At 37.4% G+C, this 26809-nt stretch overlaps 1 protein-coding gene across 1 annotated transcript in view; it reads left to right on the forward strand.

Annotated features, from left to right (window-relative positions):
* CDKL5 (cyclin-dependent kinase-like 5) overlaps positions 1–26809 on the forward strand; it is a 115833-nt gene that overhangs the window by 41477 nt on the left and 47547 nt on the right. Inside the window, exons 3-6 of the mRNA XM_008579832.1 lie at positions 7452–7497; positions 17717–17853; positions 23761–23881; positions 25773–25832. Coding sequence (XP_008578054.1) covers positions 7452–7497; positions 17717–17853; positions 23761–23881; positions 25773–25832 — 364 coding nt within the window. The remainder of the gene's footprint in view (positions 1–7451; positions 7498–17716; positions 17854–23760; positions 23882–25772; positions 25833–26809) is intronic.

The raw sequence follows: 26809 nt of genomic DNA on the forward strand, positions 1-26809 counted from the left end.
GAGCGGGAACCGGTCTGTATGTGGGATCCGAACCCTCGGGCGGGAGCGCCGCCGCGCTTCCCAAGCGGCGCACTATCCAGTGCGCCACCGGGCCGGCCCAATATTTTGTATTTCTTTAGCATTTGGCAAACACATATTAGCTGTGTACAGCAGGGCAATGGAATGTACCCTGTGCTTGAATTCACTTCTATTTTATAATTTCGCTCAGTAAAAATAACTTAAATAATTTCGACCTAAGTTATTTAAGAAGGTTTCTATGAAATAAAAGTCAGAATAAAGATGAAAATAATGAAATATTTGCATACACTTTTAAGTGCATAAATATTATAATAGATGTTATTAGAAAACTCTTTGCAAATATCGGTGTTAACATGTATTTCTGAGAAAAGCACAGAAGGGAAATAATGATTCCTCCTCAGTGGGGTATGGTGTGTGTGTGTGTGTGTGTGGTTCGTAATCTATTCTTTTCCACAACAAAATTTACGTATGACTTGCAAAGGCAGTGTAGCATGGCCATAGTTGAGAAATGGCATTCAGAATCAGTCTTCTTGGGTGTAAAATCTCAGCTCTACTACGTCTTAGCCATGTGACCTTGGGCCAAATTATGGAACTTCATTAAAACTTCACATCCTCATCTATAAAATGAGCAAGAGAAGATCCTTCTCAGAATGATGATTTGAGGATTAAATTATATAATCCATGGGAAGCACTTACTATGAGGCATACGCAAAAGAACTTAAAAATAATAACCTAAAATAAAGCTATACTGGTCTATAAAATAATAGTGTCTGTGTTTGTAGGATTTTGCACCTACTGAAGGAGAGTGTCAGTGTGTAAAAGCAGTTAGACAGCTGAGATATTTACATGTAAGACATGAACAGACATATTTAAAATACTTTAGTTGTCAAGTTGTATTCCTTGTTACTTGGATGAAGAAATAGAAAATTTCTCCCAAGGAAGGGCTTCCTCAGAGAGTAGACACTGAATTATATAACCTTTGAAACGGCTTAATCCATAAATAGTAGAATAAAATAGAATCAATATTTTTTTCTGTTTTGTTTCATGAGAGCAAAACATTTACAACAATGCCTCCTGCTTACTTCCTTGCACAGTGTATAAGTTTACAGAATCCAGTGTTTCAGAGTATAATAAAGTTATATAATTGTATTTTTAAATTACTTAGTAAATTTTATGACAATACCAATTAGTTGCTTTGACAGAATCTTGAGTAAGGGACAGTTAATACTGGGAATAAAACAATGACTGGGAAGTTTTAGATGATCACTAACAGGAGTGAGTTTATGGTTGCAAGTCTTTTGGTCCAATATGGTTGTTTAGTGATTGAGGATTGATTTTTATGAGGTGGAGATCTTGAGAATATTGGAAGAACTATAGGCCCACAGATATTTTTGTATTTGTTACTAATAAAATTTATTTTTCACTATCTTTCTAATCTTTTTTTTTTAGCTGAGGAAATTTATTCTGGGAAATGTTAAATGCCTTGATTTAGTTTGTTCACTCACAGAGATAGTAGGTAGCATTCAGGAACCTTTATCTAAAAGTTACCTGTTCTTTCCTTTTACCTTCCAAAGTAATTTAATCACAATTTTCAGGTAGAATTAAGGGTGAGGTATGGAATTATTATTAATGGGTTATTGATATACTTGATCACATTCTTAGTTTATTGCCTAAAATGTAGGCTTTTAACTACGTCATTTTTTAAACAGAGTAGGATACTGAAACAAGCAGCAAATTATGCTTATCTTGCTAACTACAGCTGGTGACATTCTGTTGCAGACGTTGTGGGGGCAATGGCATGCTTTTGTGAATAAATTGAATTTAAAACACAAGTTCTTAAGAGTTATTTTTCATATATTTTTTCTTTTTTCTGTACACCTATATTATGTATAGCATCTCATGGTGGTGGTAGAATAAGTAATAAGTTTGCGTATCACTTCCTACCTCTCCATTAAAAACCCATGAAGAAATTTAAAAACAAAAATTAAACATCAAAGATTGTTGGCAAAGTCCAGGGAGAATTTATTTCATTAGCAGGAATGTATTGAAAACCATAGTCTCGAACATCATGCTATTTGTTCTACTTTGTGACCCCAAATCGGGCAAAATATCTGAAGGAAGTAGAAAAAGACTTGGACCCATGCCCCCAGGGGCTGAAAAACAGTAGCCATCTCATCAAGGTAACTATCTATCTCGAGCTTGAGTTCTCAGTCCCCCCGTGGGCCACATTAGTATCTTCATTTCTGGATCTTTCTGCAGACTAAAACATCCCAAATACAGTAAGGCAAGTAGTGGAGGATTGGGAGAGGCATGTAGCATCCTAGGATTCATAGTCCTCCATGGGAAAGTGTTGTGGGAGCAGGCTGTGCTAGAAAATGTGGTCTCTAGAGCGCCGCATAGGTAGCAACAGCCCTGCCCATGCAAGCCAGCCTCAGACCAGCCAGCCCAAACAAGCAGAATGTTTGCTAGGAATCCAGGTTTTGAAATTGGGCTCGGGGTACATCAGTCTGTATTTGAAGTTCAGGTGGCTGAAAAATCCAACTACCCTTTTTTCTGCCAGATGGCAGTCCTGGTGGATCTCTTTCAATCTTGGTAAGGATGAGTTTGGGGTTTTTTTGTTTTGTTTTGTTTTTTAAGAGGCGGGGGCCTCAGGGAGGACACTAGGAAAAGACATGGGAAGCTAAAGACAACATTGCTCTGAAGATTTAGAAGCAATATATAGTTCTGAAAATGATTTTTTTCTAACAAGCAGATGAAGTTAAGACATCTACTTAGTCTCCTCAAAGAAAGTCAGGAGGGATATGGTCTGTACAGAGAGAGAACAAGCTGAAATGGGGCAAAAATGCAGCGTTAGCTGAGATAAGGAAAGAAGATAAAGAAACCCAAAATGGAGGAAGTAAAGGACAAAATTGATGCAGCAGTTTTGAGTGATTCACTCATGAAATTGTTCATTCATTAACTATTTATTGAACACCTACTATGTGCCTGCTCTTCTAGGCATTGATGATGCAGTAGTGAACAAAACATATTAAGTAACTATGAAAGATCTAACCCCAAAATTGTAAGGTTTGTAGTGGAAAATACTAGAAAAATAGTAGAAACAACATTTAAGATTGCTAAAGGAAAACTTTTCTAATTTCATTGATTTTCAGGTAATATTAGTTAAACACACGCACACACACCCTACTCCTCTGGATATATTCTGATAATTTAAAATTCTTATTTTAAGGAAAAAGGAAAGCTCCTAACACTATTCAGGCAGAAAAAATAAATTATCTACATGGGAACAAAAAGCAAATTGGTCTCAGACTTCTTTCTTATAGCACTAAATACCAGAAACCATCAGAGTATTGCTCCCCATTTGGAGCCTTATGTAATATTATTATAATTTCTTTATGTTAGAAAGTGGCATCTCTCTTTTAAGACCCTTAATTTTCTTCTTCTTGGAAAAGTGTCTTAGTATATGGTTTTTGTTAGAACACAATACTTTATCTGCTTTAAAGGTGCTTTAATAAGCAGATCTATGGTGTTTGTGATGTGAGTGACACTTCCCAGGGCTTTGCAGTGCACACAGGCTGACAGGGATCCTGAAGAACATGAGGTTGCCTTCCCAGGAATTGTGTGCCTGCCAAATTGCCATGCATGCATGAGGATGTTCAGATATGCAAAGACTGGAAAAGTAGGGTACTTCCTCAGAAAACCATTTGTAAATGCAGTCTGGCTGAGCAAAAAAATTAATGCAAATCAAGCACTCAAATATGTGGAAACCATAGGAGAAAAGAACTGGTGGTAAACGGTGAGGCCAACTGAATATTTAAAGAAATAGAGATGAAATGTAATAGCTCATGGGTGTATAATTACAAATTAAATTCAGCAGCCAAAACATATTTTCAAAAATAAATTTATTTGCAAAATGGCATAAGAAGAATCAGGGTGTATAACCCCAGATTAATTTAAAATGGTTTAAGGTCACAGTAATTTAACCTGGTTCTGGCAAAAAAACAGGTCACTGGCTTACACTAGACTAGACTAGACTAGAATCAACTAGAAAGCTCTGAAAGCAAATCTAGAATATAGATAAATAGATACTAAGATATAACAAAGAACTAAAAACCCATTCTAAAGGGTATTGGGAAAATTGGTTCAGTATTTAGAAATTGTATTAAATCTAGATTCTCTCACTGTGTCATAAAATGAATTACAAATGGATAAAGGTTTAAAGGAAGAAATTAAGTCATTAAAATATCAAGATGCATAACTGTGCAAGACTATTAACCAATATTATTCAGGCTATGTAAGAAATTTGAGCACAAAAGTAGTGGGCATAATTAACAAAGACTTTTAACAATAAATTTGACTATGTGATAATAAGTTATATTCAACAACAACAAAACCCTAAATAGTTCAGTGATCACAACCACCTTGGGAAAGTATTTGTAGCAAAATTTGGCAACAAGTTCTCATCCATGAATCAGTAAGGAAAATATTATCTCTAGTAGACCTCATTTCACTTTCCAGTTGATAGAAGAAAACCTCTCTAATCTCATTGAATTCCAAAGTTTTTTTTAATGGTTGTATTTCATTTTGGCAATGGTTGTAGACTGGGTATTCTCATACACTGCTGAAGGGAACTGTGAAATGATGTATTTTTGGATGTCAGTTTGGCAGTCTGTTTTAGGAGCCTTTAACACTCATACCCTTTGAGCCAATTATATCACTCTATGGAAATAAAGATGCAGATGTCGAAGTATGTTCATGGATAGACTGTTTAAATAACCATCCATTAAAAGCGTTGGTTTTAAAAATTATCTAATGACGGATCAAAATGTTGTTTACACAATATCAATGGAAATAAAAGCAAGTTATATAATATTACTATTCCAATTTGAGAAAAATTTACTGGGAGAAACTATACCAAAATGTTAACAAGGATTATATGAATATTTTTTGATGTATTCTTTATATTCTTTTTTAACCCTTTATATTCTTTTTATATTTATTGCAATGAGTTGTATTATTTTTATAAGCAGTTTGAATACAAGTGAAATGTTAAATTCTTTCCAGCATCATCTTCTCTTAATTGCATGTGTTTTCCACTAAACATTGAATTGGTTTTATGTAGAAAACTTCACCTACTGTATTTGGCTTTATTCTTTAAGTAAATCTACAAACTGTATTGAAAGAGAAAGAGAATACGTGTGTGTGTGTGTGTGTGCGTGTGTAAGAAAGTGGATTTCCATGGTATTTGTGAAAGGATAAATAAAAGAATAAACATTTCACTTTATTTGAGCCTCTTAAGCCACCTGTTTTATACAGTAAATTCTATTTATGAGATGCCAGAAAAAAAAAATCACTGATGAATTTCTTCAGGGTGATGTAAGTGTGCTAATTATAAATTTAAATTTGTAGTCATATCAGTAGACAGTTTTTTTTGTTTGTTTTTTTTTTCCTTTTTGTCTTTTTTCGTGTCTGGCAACAGATCGCAACCCTCAGTGTCGCGCCCGTTCCGGACCGGGACCGGCAACGGGAGCGCAACCTTCGTTGCTGCGCCCGCACCTCGCTCAGCCAGTGAGTGGGAACCGGTCTGTATGTGGGATCCGAACCTTCGGCGGGAGCGCCGCCGCGCTCCCAAGCGGCGCACTGTAGCAGTGCGCCACCGGGCCGGCCCTCAGTAGACAGTTTTGAACTGAGCAAGTTCATTTATAAAATCAAAGTTTGTAGGCTCGGATATATGGGACTCTTTCAGTTAGAGAGGAATATAGGATGGAACACCACCTGGAGTGATGTTCATTTGGGATGTGAGCAGTTTTCCTCTGTTCCTGGAAGTGCATCATGCTACCCCTTTCTTTGTGCTGTGAGCAAAGCAAGAGGAGGTTTATCATAGGGTTTGTCCTTTAGTTAAGCTGTAGGTAGGTTACTAGCTAGAGCCATTTGAAAAGGAGCAGGATAAGACAGTGATATCAATGTACCATGAGAGAGTAGCGTAAGTAGAAGAGTCACCCTTGTACTACCGGTGCTATTATAGCTGATAATCTCCCACACCACTTGGAATTGGAAGTTATTCCTTCTCAGTAACAAAGCAGTTACAACATGAGAAAGTAACTGGAAGACTGAGTTTCTTTGTCAGATGACCCACTAATGTACAAATAGGTTATATCCCAAAAGTTGTCTGTAACCTACAATTCCATCTATTCCTCCATTAAAAACAAAAACTTGATACCCTTAAGAAGTATCCTTTTTTCCCTCAATAATTTATAGTACTTTCAAGATAAACTTTTTTCCTATACCATATTAAAGCTGATATATCTTTTTATCAACGGGTAGGTGAGAAACAGAAAAGGTTTGATTTACAGACATAGGAATCAGTTTGTCTTTCAGCATAATGATCAAAATGGTTTTCCCTTCCCTCCCTCCCTCCCTTCCTTCTGTGATTCCCCTTCCTTTTGAAAAGGACTTAAGAGAAAAGCTTATACTTTTAATAAATTAATGGTTTATATCCTGTTGGTTACTGCCTGGTACTGTGTCCAGTTTTAACATCTTCATTTTGATGCAGGGTCAGTGTTTTATTAAAGGATTTGATCTGAAAGTGTACCCACTTAGAGTAAGGAGCAGGACTGAGTCATTCTTTAGTCATGGCTTTCTATCTGGCATATTGGCTTTGAAGAATCTGTATTATTTTACCAAAAGCTATTCACAAGTTATTTAGCCTAGTGGTACTTAGTTATTAGCATTTCCATCTCATTTCCAGCCCTTATTTTCTTCTCTCCCAACGAAAAAAGAAAAAAAAAGAAAGAGTTGTCACATTTTAGTTTCAAGTAGGATTCTGCTCACAAACTACTTCTGTTCAGAAGAGATAAATAAGGACAGGGAGAAGGTGATGATTGGTATTTGATGATGGAATGTTTATCTCACTTTGGATTTGCAGTGACCATCAATAGGGAAAAGCCGGTGAACAACTAGATGTGTTTGTTAGGAAAAGGTAAGTGAAGGAAGGTGACTTGGAAGAGGTGTTTGCTACCAGCAGCTACTAAGTATGGTACAGGACCCTTCTTAGTCTCAGAAGCCCAATTCAAATGTGTCTCTGGGTTTAAGAGGGCAGAACAGAAGACTGTCTGTGCCGCTTATCCTGGCACTTTTGAGTAGCCTCAAGACATCGACACTTCTCACTTATGATTCCTGAAAATTCTATCACCATCTCTGCTCTTTCGTTCCCACCCTCTCCCCACCCTTCTTTTCCTTCCTTGACAATGTCTGCAGGGCGGTAAACAAGAGAATTTTGGAAGCAAAAAATGAAGGGCTGGGGAGAAGAATGATCTATTTTTTACTCTCTCAGTTCTTGCTACTATGTCCCAGAATATACCCCCAGGCAATAGGGATTTCCAGTTGGGAAAACAGTGGAGAATAACTTTCCTTCTGCCTCTTTTCTTTTACAGGAAACACATGAAATTGTGGCAATCAAGAAATTCAAGGACAGTGAAGGTATATATATATATTTTTTCTTCCCTTTCTGTATTAAGTTTTTGTAAATACAGTATGGAATAGGTGGGATTTAGCTGGTTAGATCCTGTCTGTTCCTGAGATTTTAAAGTCACAGTCGCATATAGCTTATTTATTATGCTTTGCTTTGAAACATTTAGTTTTTTCTGTGTGAATCTTTTCAAATCTCATGATATTAGAAAATTCATCTTGTATTTTAAGTTACAATCAATATTGGAAATCTTGTTCTAAAGGCTGGATAGAAGGCATGTTTTATATGCTGTTTCTAAATATTATTAAAATGAAAAAACTGATTTAAAGTAAATATTTCTGTGGGTTCACACAAGTAGCAAGTGCCGTGTGAAAGGTTTCAGTGTTGGTTACTGTGATCTCCGGCTTCTAATCAAAGTCAGAAATACAAGGATAAGTGGTAAACGGTATTGAGGGAGTGATTTTATATTTAGAATAACTCATTGGGAAAATAAAAGTTTTTCCAGAAGAAATACCATACTTGGAGGCCTTGATCCAGACTATTTCATATGGAGTATTAAAATTACCCTATGCTGAGTAAGAAAGTTTAAAATAAAGCATTTCAATAGTTCATTAGTTTTTAAATGTAGGCTGTTGGCCATCCAAATACAGCCAAGCAGAGAAACTGATCATGAAAATACGCATAGCCTTTAAGGAGCTCTAGGCAGCAGTTTTTCAAACTTTTTTGGGCAGAGACTATATTAATCCATTTCTGTTGCTTATAACAAAATACCTGGAATTGGGTGATTGTCAGAAAATGAAGTTTTATTGCTTACAGTTTCTGAGGCCGGGAAGTCAAATGTCCAGGGAACACATCTGGTGAGGATCTTTGGTGGTGGCTTTACAGCAATGCAGTGGTCTCCCATGGCAGAAAATGTTGGAGCAGAGAGAGAAAGATTCTCATGTGCTCTCCTCTTATTTATTTTTTTTGGCAGCTGGCTCGTACAGGGATCAAACCCTGAACCTTAGTGTTAACAACACCATGCTCTAACCAACTGAGCTACCCACTCAGCCCCATGTGCTCTCCTTTTAAAGCCCTCAGAACCATGGCCCAGACCACCATTTTTAATCCATTCACTGCAGCATGGTCCTACAATCCAATCACCTCTTCAGGGACCCACCTTTCAGTTACCATAATAGGATTCCCTGCCCTCAACAGTTACAGTGGGAATTAAGCTTCTAATATATGAACTTTGGGGGACACAATTCAGTCAATTCACAACAGAGACCCACAGTAGAAATATATTTTATATCCTAACCCAGTGTCCACCCACATGCTGTACTATATGTAACTGCAGCAAAAGTGTCACAGACTACTTTATTGTATTATGGTGAGGTTCTCCATTTTCTGTTCTCTCCCATTCATGTACATTCATACATGCCTATTGTGGCATCAAATACATTGATTTCATCACTAATGAATCACAATCTGCCATTTGAAAACCAGTGGTCTAATGGTAAGAGGTACCAGCATAGCATCAACCTTCATATCTAATCAGATGTATGCAAATAGCAGTCATAGCTTACCTTCACCAGCACACATTTGCTAAGTACTGTAAGACACCAGCTTCTATATTTATGAACAGTTTCATCACCCTCACCTCAGAGACTTAGCAAACATTAAATAACAAAAAGGGCTTGCTAACAAGAAAGTCCTGGGATACATTCAGTAGCATTTGATATAGCCCAGCTCTGATGTGCCATTATGTGGAGCACATGCATATCAGCTGGGAACTTCAACAGCCATTGTGTGGGTGGGCTTAAAGGGAGGGCAATAGAAAAATACTTTTAGCTTGTTCTGGGGGGAAAGAAACATGCTTCAAATGGTGGACCTGTGATCTAACAGGAAGCAGTAGGCCCAGGCCAACCCACTGAGAGACTATTGAAAATGAGCCCTTTGAGCAGTGACTTTGGGCTAACAACAGGTGGCCAAGAGACAAATGGTGATCTCCTAAAAAGAGTGGTTGCAACAGTAGATCAAAGCACAACCTTCACCTGCTTGTAAAGACTTCTGGCTGTGCATTCATCTTGCAGGGCACATGGGCAAGCATCGGTTAGCACCAAAAATAATTGTCATCAAATTTTTAAAAAGGAGTGTAATCTAGGCCATGTATGCCATTGCTTTTTTTTTTTTAAACTAAGTACCATATTCTTCACAATCTCTATCATGTGTATACCAATTCTTAGCCTCAATTATATTTTTACCTGTGTTATGCTGCTTTCAAAGTGGCAATCAATAGTTTATCTGTTGAAATTCATTGAGCACTGAGCCAGGTGGTGTAAGAGCTATGAAGATAACTCGTGTGGATACTTTCAAGAAGCTCATGACCTATTAGTAGAAGTAAGACCTGTAAATAAATTAAGATAAAGCATATTAGGGAACAGTCAGTGCCTGAATGGCAACATGGAACCTGCATCATTTTGAGAGAGAGATTGTTTTTAGCTATGACATCCAGGAGTGCATGAATAGTATAGACATGGAAAATATTTGATCTGTTCTTATTTTATTGAACCAACAAAACATTATTCTGCTCTGCCCTCACCTCTGCCAGACCATCATCGTTCAGCATCCTTCACAGGCATGCAGCCTTATCACTCTCACTCACCTTACCTTGTGTCAGTGTGACGCCTACATATGCTTACACATACTTCTAGAGGGACACTTCCAGAACATTTCTGTGATAGAAACTGGAGACATATCCAATTATTCATATACTTTTTGGTTCCAGTTCTATTATAGGCCTACTTTCCTACTGTTTCCAGTTCCCCCTGGGAGATCTAGTTCTCTCTTTTCTGTCTTTACCCTTTTCCTCCTGCCAGAGTATAGGGTCTTGCTTAATGGAATGAAAGCATACATGTGTGGTGAGCAACCTTCTTGGAGTGTAAAGTGTACATAGTTTTGAACAGTGTGAGGTTGTCCATTCAACCTCTATGTAAACCATTTAATTCTGAATCGGTTTATTAGCTCCAGAAATATACACAAGTATCATTGGTCAATTAAGAAAAAATTTTTTTAAAAAGAGTGTTATGATAATATTGTCCTTATTGTCATGTAGCTTGCATTAATCTCTTTAATTTGTTATTCTGAAAATATTCTTTTGATATTATGATAGTGATTATTCTAAATCCAATGTTTTAAAATCTTTGTGAAGATCATGAGATAATCCTGTGAAAATATTGTTCAGTTGAAATAGGATCTGTACTTGATCTGACCCATGTTCAAGCTAATTCAGTATTCTCTCACTGATGATATCAAGGGATATTTTGTGAAAGCATACAGTATGTTACCTTCTGGTAGGCTTTAAAGGATTATGATAATGTTCTACTTTCTTGTTAAATTCGTATGTATCCACAAATTTTTGGAAAACATTTTTGAAAGTATATTTTAGGGTAGACTGCTATTTAGTTCAAGAGGTCCTCATTATCCCAGGATAATAGATCACTATTGGAAATGGGAACCAAAATTTCACAGTAAATGAAAGGTTTTATTGGGACTTTAAGTGGGAAAAATGAGGCTAAAATAATAATTTTACTTTATAGCTAACACAATTTAGGTTAAAATAGCAAGTATGTGCTATTTCTTAGAAGAAAGAATCAAGTGTTATCTTTTTTGGGAGGAGGAGCAATTTTTACGTAAAATTGTAGGCTAGGCCACTGAATGACTTCCACAATAAAAAGAGGATCATTAAAGAATACAGAGCAGGCTTCATCAGTTTTTGCTTCCTTTTTTTAATTTCTGTCTTTCTGTCTTCATCTTTTTCAGGCTTTTATTCTCCAGTTGTTAGCTGATATAACTGTGTCAGATCATTTATCAATGTGCTTTGCCAGTGATTCTCCCTGAAAGACTTTGGCATGTTGGGTGGGGATAAAAACTTCTGTTAAAAGAGAGGAATGTTTGAGTGATGACAAATTTTTATCCAAGATCACTTAATTAGTTAATTTTTTCTTGTTTCGATGACTTCTGCTTCTTGATACTTCATCATAAATTTGTAGTCTCAAATGATGAATTCTTAATGATACCCTGAATGACAGTATTATAAGCTTGTCTATTGATGTAAGTTCCCACAGAGAAACATTAACTAGCAAATACTAATCAACCAGAAGTCTCCATTGAATTAGTTCTGCTCATTATTTGGATTTTCTGAGAAGAGAAAAAAATGACCACAGACCATAAAGATACTACAGGTTATCAATCCAGTTAAAAGGCACTTTTCAGACTATATATAAATATGAATTTAGCCTGATTCTCCTACCCTTCCTATAACTCTAGTCTTGTACAATGAGATTTGATGTTCAGATGAGAATCTTCTATCACTATTGTATCATCATTCTCATGTATACACATATGCAAGTGTCTGTTGTCCTCAATTTATTAAATAATTTATGATAACTAGATAGCTTTGGACCAGCAAGATTTTAAAATATTGTCTGTTCAACCTTGACTTTAGGGGGACCTGTGGTCTAGAATTTATTTTTTACATACAGTTGGATCTCCCTTTTGCTTCTTTGAACTTTTCAATCTTTCCTTGAATGTCCAGATGGCATGAGGAGGGATCCTCCCTACTTGTCACTGCGCCTCAGTACATGGCAGGTAGTCTGACTCCAGGGAGCTGTATAGCGGTCTACGTTCAAGGTGGAATTTAGGTTGTGTCTCTGCTTTTATAGCAAATAAAATTGCTGTCCTGCTGCTGCTTATGTTTTCTATAGATGAGTATTTTTCTCTTGAAATGGACATATGTATTCATCTTAATAATTAGAAAATGTTTAATTGATCAACTATTCTTTCCTCCAATTTATTTCATTCTTATTTTTACTCAGACACTAGAAAGCTCTATGCTGGTCTTTGGATCAGAGCTACTCTGGTCTCTTATTTTGTATTATGGTGCAAAATAGGATTTAATGATCTTGAGTCTTTAAATTCAAGAGCCCAGTTTCTCTGTAAGAGAGGCCTTGAAGCAAAATTTCCAACCTTTAATTAAACAAAGAATTCGATTAACTGAGCTTGATCATTCTGGCTAGTCATGATTTCACCCCATTTCCTTTTCATGTCCAAAATGGATCTCTTTAAAACTTCAGGGATACTTCTAGGATTTGGTAACCGTTTTGCTCCTTTCATGATTTAATAAATTTCCACTGTGCTTTTACTGGCCCTTCATCTGTGAAGATTGAAGGGACCTCATCTTTTTTGGTATGTGTAACAGCAGCACCAGCATTCGAACCCCCTGGCATGTTAATCGCCCTGCTGTTGATGGTGTTTCTTCAATCAGGGCAACCAGACTCAAACATGGCACCCCCATGGTTTTGTAGAAGGATGAACTGACTTTTCTTCTTCAGTACATCTGTTTAAAGGTCCATTTTGGGGGGCCTCTTTGGCTATACAAAAATGTCAGTTTGTGGTTTCATAAAGTAGGTTACAGCTATTCCTGGATTTCGTTTTTAAGCCCACAGTTCTTTAAAAATAGAGTTACAATAGTTTCTGCTCATCTTTAGATTTTTCTCTTTTTGTTACTTACTTATCTTTGAATTTCTTTTGCTCCTGTGATCTTTCTTCTTAAAAATTGTTCTCTTTTACTTTAGTGATTCTTTCTTGATTTTTAGGTATGTTAACTTGCCTGACTGGTAAGCTTAGAAGTAGGTCAGTTTTTTGATTATTTGTTTTTACTTAACATCCTTTTTCTACCCTGCCATTTAGTCCTCAGTCAGTGCGTAACTTTGTCTGAGTTGCTCCTGCATTCAGGTTAACCTCCTCACGGGTAAACTGATGATGACTAGATCATTCAGTCAGTCAGCATGCACATAAGCACCTATCACACGGAAGTACAGACTCTTAGGATTGGAAGAGACCCTCAGAATAATCAAATATAACCCCTGCCCCAATTTACTGATGCCGGCCCCAAGGCCCAAAGTTGCACAGCTTATATGTGATTAACACACTAAAATGCAGACCCAGGATCTTTATTGAGCTTTTCTTCTACTTATACTCTGCTGCTCTGCCACTTGGCTAAACAGTAGCAGCATCTAGACCTGAATCTGGGTGTCATGACTCACTCTCTAAAGCTCACCGTGTTACCCCATGCCACTTATGTCCCTGTGCTATGCTTAGGTTATGAGACGGAATGTTCAATTTCACTCACCCTGAGAAAGTTAGTTATCCTTTCCAGACTTGGTTTCTTCATTTGTAAGCTGGAGGATCTAGCCTAAAGAATCTACAAAGATTACTTCAACTAGTGGGCAGTGTTTTTTAATGCTCATTTCAGTGGGCTGTGCTTCCATCTTTAAAAAACTGCCTCACTGAAGTGCTTTGCTACTTTCCGAATCTCTGAGAGAAGCATGTATAAGTGGAATGTGCATTCTTTTTCCCCATCATCTAATTGTTTAATGCCCCAATTTTCATCATAAAGTACAGGCCAGGACAGGAACCTTTAAAGTACTTAGAGAATCAAAATTATAGGATGTACCAGATAACGAAGCGTGCATATTTTGTTTGCATTTAGGGATTTAATAGCTCTACTTCCTGCCTGTTCCCATTTATTACAATATTAGTACTCAAGTGCTTACCTCAACTCTTAGCACCTATGACTGTCATAAAACAGAGACACCTTCATTTCCTAAAAATGGCTGCTCTAATGAGGTTGTTTTGGCACAACATGCTAAGTGATTTTGTGTGCTTTCTTTTGAAGATTCATTTATCTTCTCTCTGTAACCATTGTTAAGTGGAGTTGGTATAGATTGAATAATGTATGTATAACAAAGTACCAAAATTCCATGAGGTTTAGGCTTAATCAATAAGATTTTAATGAAAAGAAATAGATTATTAGATTTCGAAAAGACCATACAGTTTTTCTGAGGCAGGGGGGCATTTATTTATTTATTTTACTGATGAAAAGTTAAGTGGCTTGCCCACAGTTACATGTTACACTGTTAGTTGGTTAAAAGGCTGAATCCAAAGTCTAGGTCACCCTAGTCCTATTCCAATGTTCCTTCTACTAAAGCCATTCTGACTTAGCCATTTTGAGGGGGCTTTATCTGTTGGCAAAGTGAAACAGCCATGAGTGCCCCTTTTTTCATTTGCTTTTTGGGTACCAAAATTCACCAAGCATTTGTTCAGGGAAGATATACCAGCTGTATTTACTTAGTAACTTTGTTATAACATTTATTTGTACCCAGCTCCATACAGAATGGCTTATGGATGCTCTTAAAGATTATATATAGAGAGAGGGTCCTTCAAAAAGTTTGTGGAAAAATGGAATTAAAAGATAATACTATGCTAATAACACCAAGACCCAGGGTTTGGATCCCCACTGCCAGCCAGCCACCAAAACAGAAAGAAGAAAAGAAAAAGATAATTCTAATCTTTCCATGAACTTCTTGGTGTGTGTGTGTGTGTGTGTGTGTGTATTCTTGACCCTGAGTACTATCAGTTTTCTGGATCCTCCATTTTTCATAATCACATATTGTAAGGACAACCAAGGGCAGAGTTGAGTAGGGGAAAATAAATTCAGTTTGTCTCATTGCCTGACGAGCAGCCCCTTCAAAGTTCTCAAGAGAAGGTGGAAAGAAGCACTGCACTGAGAACAGAGAGAGTGAGGTGCCTACCGTCAGCCACCCATCACCGGTCTGTGCCGCGTCCGCATTGACGCAGGGCTAGCATGTATGAGCAAAGATCTCCTCATGATGCCAGGTGAAGTATTTGTATAGGAAGTGTTTCTTGATCACCTCTTTGTGCCAGCTACAGCCTTAGGTAGTTGAGTGTATATTATTGAGTAGGGAACTTAGTCCTGTCCTCCTAGATCTCTTGGTTTACTACAGGTGGTTGCACAGATGGTAAACCAGTAAACAAACAGACATCAAGAAAACGGTGAGAAGGCCTGTGAAAGAAAAGTCCAGAGTACTGTGATAAGGAATAATGGGGATGGGGGCCTACTCACATTAGTGGTCTGGGAAAGGCTCTTGAGGAGTGACATTTAAAACCTGAAGGAGCCAGCCCTGTAGAAAGAGCTGGGGAAGTAGGCTGAGTGTCCTAGGCGGAGGGCACAAGTGTAAAGGCCCTAAGGTTGAGAAGGAAAGTTTGGGGCTATTTTTGGGAACTGAAAGACTAAGGTGAGGGAGAGGGAGAGAGGCGTGAGATGAGGATGGAAAGGCAGGCAGGGACCAGGTCATGAATAATCAGTATATTTGTCCCTTGTTAGGTCATTTGCTTCTTATTGAGATCTATGTGTCATTCTGTCTCTTGGAGATAGATAGATTATAGTCTGATTACCCCAACCTTGAGAGTCGCTCTGAGGGGATAGCTGAGAAGAGGGTTCCTTATCTAACTTCTTTAGGAGGACTGGTGGTAGTCCCTCGGCTTCAGCAGCTGGGACTACTATAGCATTCCATCAGTCACAGAACACCACTTCTCTGGCTCAGCCCCAGCTTGCAGAACAGCTGGACCTTTGTCCCCTCACAAATCTCTAAACCGCTTTGGAAAGTCCCCTGATTGCATTTCACACATTCCCCCTACTGCCAGATGGCATCCACTGCCACACTTTTTCCCTGACGTGGACCCTGTGAGTGTCCAGTTCCCAGGTGACCTCCCTGATGTGGGCTGGGCTGGTTTCCTGCGTGTGCTGCTGGTGGCCTTGCTTACTGCTGGCTCTTATCTTCTAATAGGCATTATCTCTCTCTGTCCTGTCCTAATCTGTGTTCCTGTGTTCCAGCATTCTCCAACAGTTTTCTGGCTGAAGTAGGGGAATACTTCGCTTATATAACCACTTCACAAAGGAGTGTTGACTTTATGTTCCCTGCTTATTACAGATACTTTGGTGCTACAAAGCCCCCACTTTTATTACAGTCTCTTCTTTAAACCCAGTTTAAATGGGAGTTGGAAGAGGGGGCTGGGATAGAAAATAATCTGAGAAGTACTCCGGGCACTGCATTTAGAATCTGCCCTCTCCCTTTGCCCCATTCAGCCTTTCTCCTCTTGTGCACCTTGTTGAGAAAACATTTCTTCCCAGAGGGCATATCAGTCTTTATTGCCCCTATCCCCAAACTCCATTTTCTTCCTCTTCAGACTGGAAGACATGTCTGAACCTGAGCATCCCACAACTTAAACTCTCAAGCTACGATTCTGGCCCTTACCCAAAATCTTGGGGACAAGTGTATTTTAGAGTTCATAACTTTTTGAATTTTAGAATGGAAATACGGCATGTTGTATAGCACCCTGTAATCAAGTAGTATTTCTGTCACACAACACATGAATATTCATATTAGGTAAGATAAAGAAAGACTGTAAGTGGTCTTATTTCACTTCAGGTTTTGCCTCGAAATGAATTTGCCACAAACTTAGAGAAAGCTTTTAGTTTTCAGACTGATTTTTGGATTTTTGAATTGTAGATGAGGGATCATGAACCTGTACACACACACACACGAAAACATGGTAGTTTAAAGCTATCATAAAAACTCATATAAAATAAAATATTATCTTCCCCACTCCCCTGCCAATTAATCTGTTAGAGTTAATGTAACTTCTTTCCTTCCTCCAAGTCTGTGGAGGTTATCATAAGTGAAGCTGATGGTATGGAAGAGGGTATATTGATTTAGCATAAGTTCTCCATCACAGAACAGCTACACGATCTGGGATGGACATATGGACATGCCACAGGAGGACAGCAGAAACCTACAGCAGCTGCTATTGAGAGAGAAGATCAGACACTTTTAAATTCCCTGCACCTTGGCTGTGAGTTGCATTGTGGCTGTCTGGCACATGACCCCTGCTCAACGAGGTGACTCACATGCAGCCTAAGGAATAAAATGCTGTTTTAAGCCAAAGCTGATATGGTTGATTCTGTATTACTACCCTTTTAAACTCCTCATCCCCAATATAGAACGTTAGAGTTAAAATGACAATGGATTCGTGTGTCGTATCTGTAAGTCTGTGTTTTTACACATACACTTTGCAATAAGGAGCATAAGAAGATACAAACAGAAAAGCAGGTGCGTGCTGGTCAAGTAAGCCTTTTTTTCTTTAAGTTTCTTATTTTTGATCCTTTCAACAAGAAAATGCATTGTTTAACATTCCATCCTTGGACTTCTTATGCACAAGTACTCAAAGTGGAAGGTGAAGTTGGGATGTTTTCACTGTTCTTGGAATTCTTTGAACAGTAGTTTGAAACCTTTAATGTTACTTTCTTCACTATTGTTTATATTCTAGAAAATGAAGAAGTCAAGGAAACGACTTTACGAGAACTTAAAATGCTTCGAACTCTCAAACAGGAAAACATTGTGGAGCTGAAGGAAGCCTTTCGTCGGAGGGGGAAGTTGTATTTGGTGTTTGAGTATGTTGAAAAAGTAAGTCATTAATTGCCAATGTGCAGATTTGCCCGATTCTTTTATTTAGGGCTATTTCTGACATTGAAGAAAGTATTATTATGTAGTATTACTTGTCAATGTACTCATAATCTGAGGACATTAAAATTGAAAGTATTATCCGTGATCACTGAAGTCCTGAAATATATTTAAGGATTTTAATGATTTTTACAGTTTAACTCTAAAGAGATAATCTTAAGTTTAAACAGTATACCGACTTGGCTTCTGAAGTCTTAGAATCTGTGTCCAACAAGTAATTTATAGACTTGTTATTTTTTTTTTCATGTATCAAAACTTTATTTTATTTTTTTTCTTCTTCTTTTTTTTAAATTTTATTTTGTCGATATACATTGTGGTTGATTATTGTTGCCCCTTACCAAAACCTCCCTCCCTCCTCCCTCTCCTCCCTCCCACCCAACAATGTCCTTTCTGTTTGCTTGTTGTTATCAACTTCAAGTAATTGTAGTTGTTATATCTTCTTCCCCTCCCCCGGATTTGTGTGTGTGAATTTATTTATTAATTTTTAGCTCCCACCAATAAGTGAGAACATGTGGTATTTCTCTTGATGGACCTTGAGAGAATTATATTAAGTGAAACGAGTCAGGCGATGGACCTTGAGAGAATTATATTAAGTGAAACGAGTCAGGCACGTGAGATGGTATCTCAGTGTGGTTTTGATTTGCATTTCCCGAATGCTGAGTGATGTTGAGCATTTTTTCATATGTTATAGACTTGTTATTTTAATTAAACGTAAACAAGGCCTCCGAGGGAGAGGCGGGTAAATTGACAGTGATGTTACTGGCTGGTGGAGGTGTGTGGAAGATGCCACGCAAGCATAGGCCTCATCTGAATCATACCTGGGGTAGTGAATGAATGGGTTCATGAAACAGCCTTTTGTGACCTGCCAGTGCTTTGGTTTCATCTAAAGGGAGGAGACGTGCCAGGAGGCCTAAGTGAGGCTTGAGGTGGTAGATGAGACCACAAATAAGGAACTGGAAGCATGAGAGAAGGAAAGCATACCTTGTTCGAGTTGTCTGCACACTTGCATCAGCGCTTTCAAAAACAGTGTCCAACTTATCAGTGACAGTTTTAATGATGTGACTTAAGGGCAAATGTACACTACAGTAATCAGTATTGTGTGCCTAGAAATTTCTTGGAGAGCAGCTGACCTACAGCAGTTTTATGTCAAGAAATTAAATAAGTGCCTGAACAATAGTAGAAGAAACTGGAGCCAGACGGACCTCTTACAGGTTTCCTTGATGAGTGAATGGGTGGCCCCTATTGATGTCCTATGCTGTTATCTAAAGCAGTTTGAAACTGGAAAGATTTATGTTTGATTTACATCAATTCCCAGTTGCTTTCTCTGCCATAAATGACAGAGTATGCCACCACCATTGTCATCACCACACGGAAAGCAGTGTTGCCAAGACGACTGACCAGTAATATGGCTTTGACTTCATTCAGCCATTACAAATTATTTTTTGAAATAAAAAAAAAATACATATATGGTAATTTTATTACTAGCAAAACTTGAAAAATACTAGAAGGCTCTTTGTCATTTTAAACCACTGCTTTTATGTTTCTTTTCCAAAATCTGTTTTAAGTTTCTTTTTCTGTGTCAATTTAGGCGTTCCCCTAAAGTATCTTCCTATCAAAATAAAAATAAAAGTTGACATTTTTTTATTTTAACTTCTCAATATGCATTGTAGTTGATTTTCACGTCCCTTTACCCATTCCTCTTTCCCCCTTCTTTTTCTCCCCTCCCCCACTACATCATATCTGTTCACTTGTCTTAACAAGTTCTAGGAATTTTTGTGATTGTTGTGTCTTCTTACCCCCTGTGGCATTTCTTTTTCTGTGCCTGACTTGTTTCACTTAATATAATTTTCTCTAAATCCATCCATTTTGTTGTGAATGGTAATATTTCATTCTTTTTTATAGCAGAGTAGTATTCCATTGTGTAGATATACCACAGTTTCTTTATCCACTCATCCGATGATGGACATTTGGGCTGATTCCAACGCTCGGCTAGTGTAAATAGTGCTGCAGTAAACACAGGAGTATAGGTATCCCTTCGGCATGATGATTTCCATTCCTGGGTATATTCCCAGCAGTGAAATAGCTGGGTCATATGGTAGATCTATCTGTAATTGTTTGAGGAACCTCCGTACCATTTTCCATAAAGCCTGCACCATTTTGCAGTCCCACCAACAGTGTATGAGATTATTTTTCTCCGCAACCACACCAGTATTTATCATTCTCAGTCTTTTGGATATTAGCCATCCTAGCTAGAGTGTGATGGTATCTCAAAGTGGTTTTGATTTGCATTTCCCAAATGCTGAGTAATGTTGAGCATTTTTTCATGTGTCTGTTGTCCATTTGTATATCTTCCTTTGAGAAATGCCTATTCAGCTCCTTTGCCCATTTTTTAATTGTTGTTGGTTGTCTTTTAACTCTGTTAATTGTTTCTTTTGCTGTGCAGAAGCTTTTTAGTTTGATATAATCCCATTTGTTTATTTTTCCTTTGGTTGCTTGTGCTTTTGGAGTCATGTTCATGAAGTCTGCACCCACTCCTACTTCCTGGAGTGTTTCCCCTATGTTTTCTTTAAGGAGTTTTATGATTTCAGGATGTACATTTAATTCTTTAATCCATTTTGAGTTGATTTTGGTATATGGTGAGAGGTACGGGTCTAGTTTCATTCTCCATATGAATATTCAGTTTTCCCAGCAACATTTGCTGAAGAGGCAGTCTCTTCCCCAGTGTGTAGACTAGGTGCCTTTGTCAAAGATCAGATGGCTGTAGGTATATGGGTTGATTTCTGGGTTCTCTGTTCTATTCCATTGATCCATGTGTCTGTTTTTATGCCAGTGCCATGCTGTTTTGGTTATTATAGCTTTGTAGTATAGTTTAAAGCCATGTAGTGTTATGCCTCCAGCTTTATTTTATTTTATTTTATTTTATTTTATTTTTTTGCTCAGGATTGCTTTGGCTATTCGTGGTCTTTTGTTATTCCATATAAATGTCTGGGTAGTTTTTTCCATTTCTGAGAAAAATGAAATTGTTAAAAAAGGATTGCTGTACTAGGATTCCAGGGAAAATTAGATGTTCTTTATTTTTTAGTTGTCAGAAGTAATCATGCAGTTTTGAATTTTCACTGCCAAATAAAATTTGACAGATCTTTTTCAGTTTATCTTTTTTTATTTCTTCTCTGCTCATGGTGATTGTCCATGATTAATAACAATTTAGTATAACAAATGGAGAAATCACCTCCGTGTATCTGTTTCCTCACTGGGAGAGGCTACTTGACATATCTGAGATCTCTCTGCTGGTAAGTGGCAGAGCAGCTACCAGAACTCTAGTCTTTGATCCCGAGGCCTGGGATTCTTCCCCCGCCCCTGTGGCATCAGTAGCAGTGCCTAACAATCGATAGTGAGTCTCAGGAAGGCAACGAGAAAGATGCTCTAGGAGTAGGGGGTTGGTAACAGAGACCCAGGATTACAGTGGCTTAAACAAAAGAGAAGCTTCTTTCTCCCTCACATAGAAATGCAAAGTAGACAGTACAGGGCTGGTATGGCAGCTCTGCCCACAATCAGAGGAAGCCCAACCTGCTTCTGCCCTTCACCACCACCCCTGAGATGTGGCCCTTGTCCTCAAGGTCAGGATAGAGCTCCTGCTGTCACATCCCATTAGCCAGGATGTAGTTGCATGGCTGTACTAGCTGCAACACAGAGGGGAAATGTACTCTTCATTCTTGGCAGCTAGGCCTCCACTTGCAAATTGTATTCAGTGGAGTAAGGGAAGAATGGGTATCGGGAGACAGTATCTCTGCCACTGAGGAATTTAGAGTGAAATATGAAATGAGAGATAAAATTTGCTCTCTGTATTACAAAGCTCTCCTATTCCTCCTATGCTTTTGGGACCTCCTATGCATTTGTTAATTGAAAAAGGCAATTCAAGTGGAAAATCATAAAAAATGCTGTATAAATACTTTAAAATTTTTATTTTAACTGAAAACATACATAATCATTTAGAGATAGGGTCAAGGCCTTTTGTGTATAACTCTTCCAATCAAAGTTCTGATTAGTCTTTCTTATGTACATTATACCCATAACGCATCTTTAAAGTGAAGCAAAAGCTCAAAAACGCTTGCAAAGCAATCTCAATGGAGAATCCGTCAATACTTACTCTCATCACCACCGGCACTGTCCCTTGCCAGTGTTTTATAGTTGTCTGGCTCACATTTGATTAGACAGCAGTATGTTTACTGGCTTTCCTTTATTAACTCTTTCCAAAGTATTCAACATTGTTTTCTTATAAATAGCAACTCTCTCTTTTTAAAAAAACAAGCATTATTTCATTGGTTTATATGATATTCAATTATATTAAAATAACAAGTACATCTGTTATAAGCAGGTGCAGGAGTAAACGCAACTGATTGCTTGTAGGTACACAACTTGATGGATAGGAACAAAATCATGAGGCTGCATTAGAGCAGTGGTTTTCCAACTTTTTGGTCTTAGGACTCCTTCACACTCTGAAAATTATTGGGAACTGTAAGAGCTTTTTAAGTGGGTTTTAACTATTAATGTTTCTCATATTAAAAGTAAAGTTGAGCAATATAGAAATATTTATCAATTTACCTAAAAAATAGCAGTAAACTCATTACATGTTAATATGAATAAGTTTGTATGTCATTCTTTCAAGCAAAAAATGGTGTTCCACAAACAAAGTGGCTCGTTCAGCTCGCATCTCAATCACCCCAGTGCTTTTCCTCAACACAGCTGTGGTACAGGTGGCACCTAAGCAGCTGAAGTGCTTTGTGTGTGTTCCTCATTTTATCATGTACTCAAGAATCTAAGTTTAGTAAAAATATTTTTTACTGCTTCATCAAAGACATCCTTAACTAAAACTGCTTTTTTTCTTTTTTAACTGTAAGGGTTAATTGGCCTTGATTCATGCTGATTTGCCAGCAATTTACTCATTATTGCTTTGTATCATCAGTGTAATTGCCAACACAGTGAAAAAGGCAAACATCTGAGTATTTTTATGAATATAGTTTCGACTTCATGGCCCTCTCCTCTGCAAGATGTGAGACCTCAAGAGATCTGCAGGCCACACTTTGAGAATTGCTGTCCCGAATGTCCTGGATGGTTGCCTACAAGCAATAAGCTATGATTGTGGTGTGGACCTTAATCATTGCGCTTTACAGAGGGAATGGAGAATGTTTGGTTAATCTGGAAATTTAGTGGAGGCTGGCTAAGTGGAGTTTCTACTTAATAAAAAAAATTTGCGTGAATTTTAGAGTGGTCTCTGACTCCAAACCAAGGTTTTTGAATATTGAATTGTTTGGGGTCTGTGAGTTTTTATTTCAAAAGTATTTTTTAGCCTGTTTTAATTCATGTACTAAATGTATCGATCACTTCTAATCTTAGGGATCTTTTTTTTCTTTTAAGAATATTGTCCAGGTTTCTCAGAAATATGTTCAACGCTTGATTTTATTGCAAAGTTTTATTAAAGATACATAGTGCACTGTGTTAAAATGACTGTTTCCCCCCCTTTATACATTACAGTGTCACATTTCTACTTTGTATTGCTTTTTCCTTCAAATTATTCTAAAATGATGCCTGAAAGGCTTTAGTGGGGACTGAAAAGTGCACAGGGTTATTGTTTGAGGCAGCATCGGGAATAGTAAAAATGGAATTTCTCAGAAAACCTTGATCTAATGCAGTATCCTGATACAGCATGAAAAAAGTTGTAGATGGAAAGCAAAACAAAATACATGCTGTGTGTTGGATGAATTATCATCCAGTTGCTTTTTTAAATTGTTGATATATAATTTATGGGCCTACTTAATTTTGGAGATTAATGGCTCTCTATTTAATTTTCAGAATATGCTTGAATTGCTGGAAGAAATGCCAAATGGAGTTCCACCTGAAAAAGTAAAGAGCTATATCTATCAGCTAATCAAAGCTATTCACTGGTGCCATAAGAATGATATTGTCCATAGAGGTGAGTATGGAATTTTTGAAATGGGAAATATTACAGAAAATATCACATAAAGATAACAAAATATTTCACATGTTAATGACTTAAGAATATTTCCATATGTACTAACATTTCCATTTCATTTAAGTACATTTTGAAAGTATAGGATATAAGTCGTTTGTCCTCCAAATCTCTTTTTGTATCATCAAAAAGATGGGAGATAAATTTATTTAGATGTTATGGTGAGATTTCTGTGTTTGTATAACTAGGTCCACTCTTAAATGTAGAAACACCTAGTAAGATGAGAGAATTCAACAAATGCGAACTTTGCAGCATGCAGCAGGGAAGCAAAGGGATGATCTCCATAGCCTTTTGGTCCTGTAGGTAGCCCAGGTAATGTGAAATAACTCAGAATCAGGCTTTCTAGGTCCCAAAGTCACTGACTCCATTGGCACTCCCCTTTCCCTCTTAGACCAATGATCTCCAGTATGTATCTTCACCTCCTAATTTTCCCTACCCATTAATAAAAAGCACCCATTGTCATCCTGCTTAACCTTTTACTTCCATAACTGTTGTATTTTGTCCTTTACTGCTGTGAAGTGGGTGGTTTATAGCAATAAAAGGGAAATCACTTGCTCAGCATCATCTTTGACTCTACACCATTTATCTTCTGATAATCTATCTTGCATTGCAGAGTTTTATAGCAGTCACCCACAAATTAGTACAATAATGAAGCTAAAAGATGTTTACCAGAAAATGGTGCAGTATCCACTTCTTGTCTTTGGATTATCAGATAACATGAATGCTACATTTTCATTTGCCTATACTAATGCACAAGATATCAAATTAAAAATAGTCTCACTTTTAAGAATAGTTTAAAGGTCATATGAAGAATGTCAGCTCTCATTTCTAGAAAGACAGTTTATATTTCTCTTGCATTTGACTCTCATAGCAGTTACCTCATCAAGGTTGCTGGTGGCATGGCTAGATTTCCAAGTGAATGGGACATCTAGTGTCTAGGATACTGATTCTAATAACAGTCTATATTATAATAGTTTGAAGCTATTAATGAGGAACTAAGTTGGCTGCATTTCCATCATGGTTAAGTGTACAGTGAATCAGTGGTTGCAGATTAACAGTAGAAACCATGATTCTGAAATTCACAGATTTCGCTACCTCTGTCCTTTCTCCATTTGTACCTCTATCATAGGATATAAATGATGGATACTATACTCTAAAAATAGAACTGTGGGATGCCTTCCAAGGGGAAAATTCAAGTACGTTGTCTGTGAATTTCCATCCCTCAACTCCCACCACATCTTCAAAATATCCATGGAAAAAATTAGAAATTTTAACTTGATTCATCCATTAGACACTGATATGCTTCAGCATTAGACACTGATAATTGTGAACCAAGCAGAAGAGCTAAAGAGATATGTAAATATAGAAATTATATAGAAAACCATAGCAGAATATGTATCTTTGTATTTTGTCCTTTAGTAAATACAATGGTGGCTACTAACTCTATGTATTTTTAAGGTATCTTGTGGGTGTAAACATTATATATTCTATTTCTCAAATATTTGTATTATTAGTATTTTATGAAGTAAAAATAGTTTCTTAAAATGGGTTGGCCTAGATGCAATCATTCTTAAGTTTCTTTCAGAGATCCAATTAATCCCTTTAAGATTTAAAGGGAAAATAATTTTTCTTTGAAATTGTCTGCATGTTTCTCAAAAAGAAATTGAAACTGTTATGTATCACCATAAAACGTTACTCTGCTTTTCGCTGCCACAGTTTTCTATTCAAATTAATCTATATATTTCTAATTAGATGCCGTTATAGTGATCTAACAGTGTCAATCAGGAGAACATAGAACATTTTTATTAATTGTTTTTTAATCTTGATACTCCAGATATAAAGCCCGAGAATCTCTTAATCAGCCACAATGATGTTCTGAAACTGTGTGACTTTGGTAAGTGAAAAAGAAATTGAATCCTGGTACTTACAAAATTAATTTAATGTAACACAGAGGTAGCTTTTAAGGCATATTAAAAGTAATTTTGGGCCAGCCCAGTGGCGCACTCGGTAGAGTGCGGCGCTTAGGAGCGTGGCAGTGCTCCCGCCGAGGGTTCGGATCCCATATACAGACCGGTCCGCTCACTGGTTGAGCGCGGTTCGGGCGTGACACCAAGGGTTGTGATCCTGTTGCCGGTCGCGGTATGGGCGCAACACCGAGGGTTGCGATCCTGTTACCAGTCACGACAAAAGACAAAAAGGAAAAAAAAAGTAACTTTTATGTTTTGACTTAAGTTAACAGAGGAACATTCTTTTGGATCGTATGTTAAAAAATTGATTGTTGGAGGAGTACTACTCTCTCTTTGCAGAATTCGTGTGGTATTTGTTTAATGAGGATTAATTCAAAGCAAATATATGTATGTGCATAAGCCCAGCATCTAATGACCGCAGAAAAAGAATTTTCTAGGAACATCACTATGGCCTTCTGATTTGAGTAGGATTAAAAAAAAAATTTTTTTTAATGTTGATAGAAATTGTTCTAGGTTTTGTGAATATATGCCTATATAAATACACACATATGTACTGTGTACATGCAATATTTATATATCTGTAAGGTCAAAGGACATTTGTAGAATACTTCCATTTATTCCCTCTAAATGTTCAAGGATTGAGATTTGTAATTGTATAATATTCCAATTCTTGATTGAATGGTGAAGGAAGTTTTTGAGTTGTACTCTTCTCCTAGTAGGAAATTGTGTATTGTCTCCCATATAGATAACTCTGTATTAAGTGCTGTTAAACACTTAAATTAAAATAATTCTGAAGGGGCCGGCCCGGTGGCGCACTGGAGAGTGCGCCACTTGGGAGTGTGGCGGCGCTCCCGCCGAGGGTTCGGATCCCATGTGGAGACCGGTTCCCGCTCACTGGCTGAGC

The sequence above is a fragment of the Galeopterus variegatus genome, unplaced genomic scaffold, assembly GCF_000696425.1.
Source record: "Galeopterus variegatus unplaced genomic scaffold, G_variegatus-3.0.2 Scaffold82, whole genome shotgun sequence".
NCBI lineage: Eukaryota > Metazoa > Chordata > Mammalia > Dermoptera > Cynocephalidae > Galeopterus > Galeopterus variegatus.